The following is a 9,832-nucleotide window of genomic DNA, read 5'->3' as shown; positions in this document are numbered from 1 at the left end:
GTTCATATTTTGGCACAATGTTTCTGATGTGAGATGCTAAAAAGAAAAACTACACGTTTTCAGGTATCATTAATTTTTGACATTTGGTTTCAGAAGAGTCCTGGCAAAGTAAGGCAGCAAGTTCCAAACAGAAAAAGACAACATCTGCCACAAAATCAGAAACATACAGAAATGTGATTGTGATATCATACATTAAAAGTTTTAAAACAAATCAATGATTCCTAAAATTAGCCAAAAGTACAGCGACCAAAACCAAAACCTGAGCTCACTGTCCAAAACTGGGCAGATGGATACACTGCACCTAGTCTCGCTTTGCCAGACCCTCCTCCAAAGCGCGTGGGAGGAGAGTCTGGGTACTCCACATAGCATTCGGACATGGAAGGAAAACATGCTCTGGTTTATTGGTATTTCTTTAAGACAATCACAAGCGTCTTGGGCAGTGCTAAGTACCGGAGAAAATATGGATACGCAAATCCTGATTGACATTTTGGTCATCTGCCTGCAGTTTAAAATGTTCAGTTATCTGATTTACAACATGGCTGCTTTCAAAATATCCATTATAAACTGTAGTGAGCATGTTTTAATATTACGGAGCACATTTATATATTATTAGTTATTAGCTGTGATTGAAATAAGTTAACATGATGGACAAGATAACTAAATCATACTTCAGCACAGTTTCATAGGTGTTGGTAGGTGGCAGTCTACCGTTTCCCTATTTTGTCTTTATGCTAAGCTAGGCTAACCAGGTCCTCCTGACTTCAGCTATGTACTGAACAGAGAGATTTGGAACTGATTTCTATCTGAACCTCCCACCATCACATCGCCTTTAGCTCTGCATTATAAAAACTTAACGTTCACATTTGTGTGAATCCAGTCCGTCGGCACAACCAATGCTCAAAGTGTAGGTCGTCCAGCAACAATATTTAACCAGTCCTTGCAGCAACACAACCTCATCCCAAAAGATGCTGCTTTGGCTATTCACATGCATGCACACAGACATGAACAACGTATATCTACGGTTCACCTTGGACGAAAAATGAAATTATTGCCAACGTGATAAATTGTAAAATCCTGAGTAGAAGTATTATAAATGTGTGCAGTCCTAATGTCCTAATAAACCTTCATAATCCACAGATCTGTCACTCAAACTGGACTTCTTGGATTGTATTTCAGGGCTCACTTTTACATGAAGCTTTAACACCGTCTAAAAAAAATCTACTTGCCAAAATGCTAAACTCTCCCTTTAATAAGAGATGAGTAATAAACACATTCAAACAAACCATCACATTACTGTAATCTAGTAATCTGAGTTTGGATATATTCAAATGTGCAGCTGGATGTAACTTGACCTGTCAGTCAAACTACAGTGTCTCTTAGGTGTCTGCAACATACAGAGAGAAAATAATCCAATATCTCACAGAGAATAAAACACCTGCATGCAGAGATAAGCCAGTTTATCAGAGTAAACGTTCTGCTGGTTCACTCAAACACTCAGAGGTGGTTAAATGTCCTGTCTGTCTGTTTCACTACCTGTCTTGTCTCTCTCTGTCTATAGGAAGCAGACACACCTCCAATCGGCTGTATATGGCTCTGAGACTGTTGCATAACGCCAGCCTAGTTTCTAACCAACTTACAGTAAACAGCAGCCTATAAGGGGAGGGGAGGAGGGAAGGGGGGGGGGTCCAACTCACATATTAACTGTTGGAAAGCGGATAACACAGTATGAAAACCCTTATTTCCCTGCTTCCCCCGGCCTGGTGAGGACAGTTAGTAGGTCATTAAAGCGGAGCAGAAAGAGTGAACTTGGTGTGCTCCTCGGTGGTTTTTCACCGTGTTTCTGTACCGCAGCCCAACAGGTTGTCTGCCTCAGTGACACGTGTGGCCAAACTTCTGTCCTGCTCCCCCCTCCACCTCCCCCGGTCCCACTGCGCTCCCCTCCGGGTGACAGCTCCATAAACTACCCCTAAACTAACTCCCGGGCCGTGTCAGCCAGGATAAAGTGTCCCAAACCGGCCACAAGTCCAACTCTGAACTGCTTTCCGAGCTAGTTAGCATGCTAGTGTGTATGTGTGTGTGAGTGAGTGTGTTGACGGAGCGCATAAGTTAGGAGTTAGCAGCTGAGACAACACGGGCGAATCCAAATAAAAGTGCTTTGGCTCGATCTAAACGACCCAGAACGGATGTGTGCGGAGCCCCAGTGTTGTTGTTACCTGCCGGGCCCTCTGTAAAACATCGGCCAGGCCATCTGATTTCAGCCCCGGCTGGTTCATCGAGGCCTGTCCCTGTACCAGCTCCGCCATCATAGCGCCACTAGCTAGCTGTTAGCTGTTAGCCGGATTAGCTCGGGCTGCTAACTGTGCTGAAGCTGCAGTCAGAGAGCGGTTAGAGAGCGAGAGATCTCACTCTGCAGGCGTTTTCAGAGACCAAGAGGAAGTAGATCTCTGAAACTGGATCCACTGGTCACATAACACGCTGCTTCTTAAGAAGAGTGACTGGAGTTAAAACACAATCTATTTATTAAAAGCTGAAACGATTGGTTGATTAATTGATTAGTTTATTTTTATTGTTATTGTTGATTCATTTGTAGTATTATTTTGTGTCCAATCATTAATTTGAATTGTATAATATAATATCTATGTTGACAATTTACAAGAAGCCTACAACGAGATTAAGATTGCAACATCTGTATCAATGCTATCAAAATTAATAAATCTATAAATATAAACAAGGTAAAAATAAAGGTAAAAATACAAAAATGTAAAATAATAGCAATAAAGTGGCAGTTAAGTTACAACATAAACTATACACAGTGTCTGGCAGTATTATATTAAAATAGTTAAAATAGTCAAAAATATTATCATTCATCATGTTTTATTTATCAAGGGATGTACACACACACACACACACACACACACACACACACACACACACACACACACACACACACACACACACACACACACTGCCAATACCACCAGCTGGAAACAACAAGAAAAAAAGAAAATCATAATTTCATCATTAAATTAATCCTTAGCTGTGGTCTTGAGTAAAATATGACACATTAAGAAAGCAAATATAATTGAAAGAAAGTATTGGTAAATACGTTAATGTAATTGGGATTTTCTTCACTTCAATAACTGAACAAAACCTGGAAACGAAGGTTTCAGTTTTCTGCCAGTCACCATGGTAACAGTATGACATTAATCTTATATACTCTAATATCAGCTGACAGTTCAACAATTATTATCAGGTGATGGGTTTTCCAGTGTTTGTTTTTTAACTACAGAGTGGCTCGTGCTATTTATAGAGGATCTCTGCCGCTGCTCAGCTGTTGGCAACTCGCTGCTCTGTTTCCGCTTCCGCGTTCAGTCACGTGCTTTGGCCAGCGCCACAGGTGGAGAGAGTGAACTGAAGAAGAAGAAGAAAAGAAGAAAAAAACGAAAAGATTGATTGGAGTCAAATCAGCGGATGCCGGCCAGACAGGCATCAGTTTTTTGGGAGGTCACTGTGACGTTTGTCTTAGTGACCTCTGACCTGTGTGTGTTTGGCTGTAATCAGGCAGTAAAAGAAGATTTTAAAGCTGCACACTGATTCTGGCCTCTGATGTGGCCTCTATGTTTTATAAGTTACTGTTATAAACAAAGTTTGACATTTTGTGCTAAATTGAAGTGACTAAACAATATTTCTATTATCTATGAATTAATTAATGGATTGGTACGCAGTGGTGGAACGTTTTGTCTAATAAGTGCCTACTTTTAATACAGTAGGCACTTACAGCAACTACAGGGAGTTTTTAACTCATTCTTATGAAACAGTCTCAAATGCTGACTGCTGACTGCTAATGAGACAATCAGCAGAAGAGTGGCTTTTTTCCATATAGGCTAGTTATTCTTAAAGGGTAACTACCGGTTGTTTTTCCAACCTGGACACGATTTTTCTATGTTTTTGTGTCTAAGTGACTGATGGGAACAACAATCTTTGACGTTGGTCCAGTATTAAGCGAGATCGCTGCAGTTGGCATTGGTGAAACAAGCTACGATGTAAGTTAATAGGGCAATTATCCAGCTTGTATTTACATTCACAAAAGTGCTCATTTTGCCGCTGACAGACTCAGATTGATATTTTAAGTATCTGACAAAATTATGGAAAGGATCCCTTTAGAGATGAACCTTTAAAACATCTTTGAGACCTTTCTGTTTAACCAAAAACAGCTTTGAAGTCGATAGCTCTAAACCCACCAGATTTAAAACCACAATACTTTAAGCGTGTATAGAGCCAACATATTTTCACATGTAAATCGGTAAACTGTGTGTTAATTTCAACCAAAACTAGAGTTGGGATGGTTGGAAAAGTGGAAAGACGACCCAAAAGGACTTTTCTTAGTTTTATTTTGTTTTTGTCAACTTTGAATGAAGTGGATTTTACAATGCTAAAATTACTGTTTATTTAAATGGAGTCTGGGTTAGCGAACACAATTTTGCGGATGTTTTTATGTTCAAAAAAAGGATCTTACTCTTTAACAGAAAGGTCAACATCCTTAGAAATGCTTTCCATAATGTTGTCACACACGTAGGAAGAGCTATGTTTACATTTTCTGGCAGTTTGGCAGTGTTGTTGCTTTCCCTTGAGCAGCAAAAACTACAAGTTAGGAGAATCTGCTATAAAACTACTCATGGGCCTTACATCAGAACATGTTTAAAGGCCTTCATCATGTTGATTTCAGTTAAAACAGTTTTGCAAATTCATGAATACATTTGCAATTAAATCAAATGAGCACAAACCTTACACACTGTGAACAGATGGTATTGGGCGCTGAGGGTCTGGGGCCCTGGGCTGGGACCCTCACTGTGACCTCTCATACCATCAGATAAACTGTCAGGCAGACACACACACACACACACACACACACACACACACACAGTAAAGGAACATTCTGCTAAAAAAAAACAGATTTTTCTATACGTTAACCTGCTGCTGCAGTGATGACACTCACAGCAGCACTACCAAAACCAGAATGCACCACAGCTACAGGACAGGTTGGTGTTTGAGTGAAATCAAATGACTCCTGTTATTGTCTAAAAGTGGCAATTAGGGTCTAAATATTGAATTAGTCCATTTTTCTTTGGGCCCTCTGCAGTCTACTCAGTGGTAGACTGGTTTTTCAGTCCATAGAATGTCAGAATCAGCTGTAATGGCCGAGTAAGTGTAAGCACATATGGAATTTGATTCCAGCTTTTGGTTGCTCTTAAAGTACAGTACACAGACATTTACGGCTAAAAGCAAGATAACAAAGCTGAAAAAAATAAACATAGCCATTTCACTATTGTGTAGAGATATAACTTATTAACTTAGAGCACATATCCCTGGGGGGGTGCCAGAACTGATGGTTTGGGTGCTGGAGGAGATTTTCCCAACCTCATCAGCTGCCTCCTGTCTTCCAGGAAGCTTGTTATCTATCGACTGACAGTGGAAGCTGGGGAGAACTTCTGGGATGATGGTATTGAATGCTAAGGTGAAATCCACAAACAGGATCTTTGCGATGTCCCTGGGAAGTCAAGGTGTTGCAGGATGTAAGACAGTCCCATTGACTGCTCATCTACTGACCCTTTTGCCTGGTAGGCAAACTGCAGGAGGTCCAGGCCTGTGATGTCCTCCAGGTGGCTCAACACCAGCATCTCAAAGGATTTCATGTCCACAGACATCAGGGCGACAGGCCTGTAGCCATTTAATCCTGTGACGGTGGATTTTTTTGGGTGACGGGAAGGATGGTGAAGCAGGAGGGGACTTCACACAGCTCAGGTGATCTGTTTAAGATCTGTATGAAGCTAGGGGCCAGCTGCCCAGCACAGACTTTAAGGCAGAAGGGAGACATGGTGCCGGTGCCAGCTGATGTTCCAATAGTGCTAACCCTACACTCACCTTTAGTTTATATTGTGAAGTTTAAAGAAGTGCTTTGCTAAAGCGACACATTGCCTACTAATTCCAGCTATAGGCTGCATTAGTGTGCACTTGAGGAAAAATCTTCTAAATATAGCGTACACTTAAACTGGAATAATTTTTTTTAGGTGGTCCTTTTTTAGTTGTCTCTTGCAAACTGGAGATGTGTCGGCCGCCATATACACTAACTATGTGTAAGTGCCTCATGCAACCCCATTTAAAAATATCAAAACTATCCCTTTACAGTATTAAAATTAAAAGTACTCATCATTTTACATAAAAGCCCATTGCAGTGTGTTAAGTTATGGAGCCCTGAAGATGATACTTCTTTAATTCTTTTGCACACAAGTTTTGTTATTAGTAAATGTTACCTTGTGTAAATCCCAGTAGAGCTTTGCAAAACTCCAACCTAAATGTCTAATCAACAACATTACTGAAATCCACTGTGTGATAATAAATGGCATTTAATCTATAAAAATGCATCATATTTCATTAATTAATGTTGTATATAAAATGAAAGTACCTGTGAAATAATTGTATTGAAGTAAAAAGAACAATATTATCACAAGGAAAAATGTGTGTTTCTGGTGTGAAAGACCTGTCACATTACTGGTAGAGATCTTTGACATATTGACCCTCTTTAAGGACAAATCATGAAGCAGCAGGACTCAGCTCGCAATGAGGCCTTGGTAACGTCTGTTAAAGCTGTGCAGTAATTCTGATGAAATCCTGAAGGATTAATATGTGAATACAGTTAAGATGTTTTTGAAAAAATGCGAATACAAGTGAAACATCTCTGTTCAGTTTTTCTCTGCCTGTCTGTCTGTCTGTCTGTCTGTCTGTCTGTCTGTCTGTCTGTCTGTCTGTCTGTGTGTGTGTGTGTGTGTGTGTGTGTGTGTGTGTGTGTGTGTGTGTGTGTGTGTGTGTGTGTGTGGTCTGTATCATCTATGTGTGTATATAAAGAGCTCTGCGGAGTGGAAAATGATGGCTTGTGAAGAGGCTGTTATTGGACGTCAACAGGAAACACTAACAGCCTTAAGTGGCATTAAGAGAGAGAGAGAGAGAGAGAGAGAGAGAGAGAGAGAGAGAGAGAGAGAGAGAGAGAGTGTGTGTGTGTGTGTGTGGTAATAATGTGGGTGCTGTTGGTTGGACCATATGGGGCTTTTCTCTTTCACACACATTAAAGCAACTTACTGTACCATAAAATATAGAAGGAACAGTGTGTGTGTTGGTGATAAAAGTAGATCATTATGGATAAAAACAAGTTCAGTTAAAGGGAATGTAAAGGGGGAGGAGGGTAATATCCCAAGATAAAACATTCAGACATTAAAGTCACAAATTTACAATAAAAAACCTTGGGAGAAGGTTTTTGTGTTTTGCATGGTTGGATCAACCTCATCATACCAATGTAAATGTACAACTTTAATCTTGGAATTTTAAGTTTTTTTTCTTATCCCCCTCCCCCGGCTTTGTAATCTTTTTTTGTTTTTGTTTTACCCATCAATGGCCCTAATATGTTGTCAGATATCTCAGAACAGAACAGTACAATAATGAGAGTTAGAACAAACCAGAATTCTCCACAGCGTGAATCAATGGTGTCCCAGGGACGACTCTGGACACGTGGCGCTGCATTGCTGACTCTGTGAAGTAGCACAAGGCTACAGCCCGGAGCTCTAATTTGCGCAGGTGTTTTCTCCCTTGTCTTGTGTCTGTCTGTGTGTGTGTGTCTGTTTATGTATGTGTTTTGTGTGTGTCTGTTTCTGCGTGTGTTGTTTTGTCTCCCTCCCTCCCATCTTTCCTGTGTTTATTATTATTATTATATATATATTTTTTGGAACTGGGACACTTTCTTCATCTCAGTGTATTGTTTGTATTGGTTTTCATTGTTTATTTCTTAAATATGTAAAAAAAAAATATCTGAATTATTCTTTAATCATTTAAATCACATCATCCAGTACAGCAGTGCTATAAAAAACAGAAGTCTCCACATGATCAGACAAACTCTGACACACACACACACCACACACACACACACACACACACACACACACACACACACACACACACACACACACACACACACACACACACACTCAGTTCACGGACCATTTGACTGTAATACTCGCTCCATTTTATCTTTAACCCCTGAGTGATCCCCCCTGCTGAGCTTGACTCATCTGAGCTGCTGCTATTTAACACTGTGGAAACAGACAGATAGGTGGCCAAAAGTATGTGGACAGCTGACCATATCTAACGGTGTAACACGTTCATTCATGTGCTCTAACAGCCTCCATTGTACTGGTTTCAGTCTCTCCACCCGATGTTGAACCTGCTCCATTCAGACAGCAGATCATTTGTAAGGTCCAACACTTGGTGATCAGGTGTGGCTCACAGTCGGTGGTCCAGTCTGAAATGGGGTTGGATAGGGCTGAGGTCACAGCTCTGTGCAGACCAGTCAAGATCTTCCTCACTAAGCTGCAGAAACCGTCATTTGATTCAAACCAGTATCAAAAGTATGTGGACAGGGCTGAAATCAAAGAAACAGACAGGCAGACAGACACAGAGACAGACAGACAGACAAGCAGGCAAGCAGACAGACAGGCAGGCAAGCAGACAAGCAGACAGACAGACAAACAGGCAGGCAGGCAGGCAGGCAGGCATTGATGATCAGAGTGCCTGTATTGCTGCAGGCTGCTGTTTTTAGACGACTCATTACTGCGACCTCCTGCCGACTGAATCCATCACACATTACAGAGACTCGTCCCAACAACACATCTAAATGTATGGAGCCTGAAACTTTCCCTGTTCAGTCCACTGAGCGTGCTCAGAGCACAGTAAATACAATGCTGCATGCTGATGATGAATGTTATCAGTCAGCAGACAGACAGAAAAGCACTGAATATCTGAAGTTCTTCTGTCCATCATCAACACACTGGCTCCATATTTGAGGATCAATCTTAAGCTCTTCTTCAGATCTTTCAGAGAATAACAGTTTAATTTCTGAATGTCCAATTAGACAGTTCATCACCCGTGACAGATCCAGCTGTCACAGATGATGAACACAAAACCTTGCATTCTGAAATGCAAAGACATGTTTGTCAAGATAGAAAAATGTATCTCACTATCAACACGTACAATACACACATCCTTTTCTCTGCGTGTAGGTCTTTTGTCCACCCAAACTGCATTTTAGGTCACCGAAAACAGATCTTTTTGGAAAACTTCTCCCAGAGTGAACTCTGTTTTCAGTGTTGACTTGTAGACAGGAAAAACTGAGTTTTTGTCTTGTGACGTCAGAGTGTGCAGCTATGTCCACTGTGAGGTGTCAGAAATGGGGCCACATTTAATGGCGGACATAGCCAAAACAGTGCTGGTTCTAACTGCTAACAGGACTTGTCATATGTTTATTCATAAAGATACAATAATTCTTCCACTATATTGAGGAATAGAGGCATCAGAATCATTGTGCCATTAAAGCCAGGTACTAATAGTGGTAAGATTTTTTTTAAGGCTGCTCATTGGCAAAAATTGCTTTAGGGCTGGTATATACCTGCCTGTTGGTTTGGCGTAGTATTGACAGCGCTTTATTTATGTTTTTTAGCATTTTTATTTGGACTTTTTTTTCAAGATTTTTTTCAAATCAGTGCTCGTGTAGACAGAATTTTTTTGAGAACTAGGAAAATCCCCTTTTTCAAAAACACCCACGCACGTGTAGACTAGGCCTTGGTCTTTTTCTTCATGAAACAAAAAGTCTTGGCTCATAAACATTGAACTATTAACAATATTTAAAAAAGCACCAAGTAGCAGAAATTTATTGAAATAATATCTCGAGCAGTGATTCATAACCAGCGGCAGGTGGAGCAGGAGAATATTTATTAATTTAATGATTAAA

General features: G+C 40.5%; 1 protein-coding gene and 1 long non-coding RNA gene across 4 annotated transcripts in view; both read right to left on the bottom strand.

Moving 5' to 3' along the window:
- LOC116689931 (far upstream element-binding protein 3) overlaps positions 1-2,439 on the bottom strand; it is a 23,068-nt gene extending 20,629 nt beyond the window's left edge. For all 3 annotated transcript variants that reach the window (XM_032516634.1, XM_032516638.1, XM_032516635.1), the window contains exon 1: positions 2,214-2,439. In XM_032516634.1, the coding sequence (XP_032372525.1) occupies positions 2,214-2,306 (93 nt within the window). In that variant the 5' untranslated portion in view covers positions 2,307-2,439. The remainder of the gene's footprint in view (positions 1-2,213) is intronic.
- Positions 2,440-6,019: 3,580 nt separating this feature from the next.
- LOC116690011 (uncharacterized) overlaps positions 6,020-9,832 on the bottom strand; it is an 11,073-nt gene continuing 7,260 nt past the window's right edge. The window contains exons 2-3 of the long non-coding RNA XR_004332133.1: positions 9,707-9,712; positions 6,020-6,074 (exon numbers count right to left, since the gene is read on the bottom strand). This is a non-coding gene — a long non-coding RNA (uncharacterized LOC116690011). The remainder of the gene's footprint in view (positions 6,075-9,706; positions 9,713-9,832) is intronic.

Source organism: Etheostoma spectabile, chromosome 5 (assembly GCF_008692095.1).
Source record: "Etheostoma spectabile isolate EspeVRDwgs_2016 chromosome 5, UIUC_Espe_1.0, whole genome shotgun sequence".
NCBI classification, from domain to species: domain Eukaryota; kingdom Metazoa; phylum Chordata; class Actinopteri; order Perciformes; family Percidae; genus Etheostoma; species Etheostoma spectabile.
The sequence above is the reverse complement of the archived record's forward strand: the minus strand, read 5'-3'. Positions and strand labels throughout refer to the sequence as shown.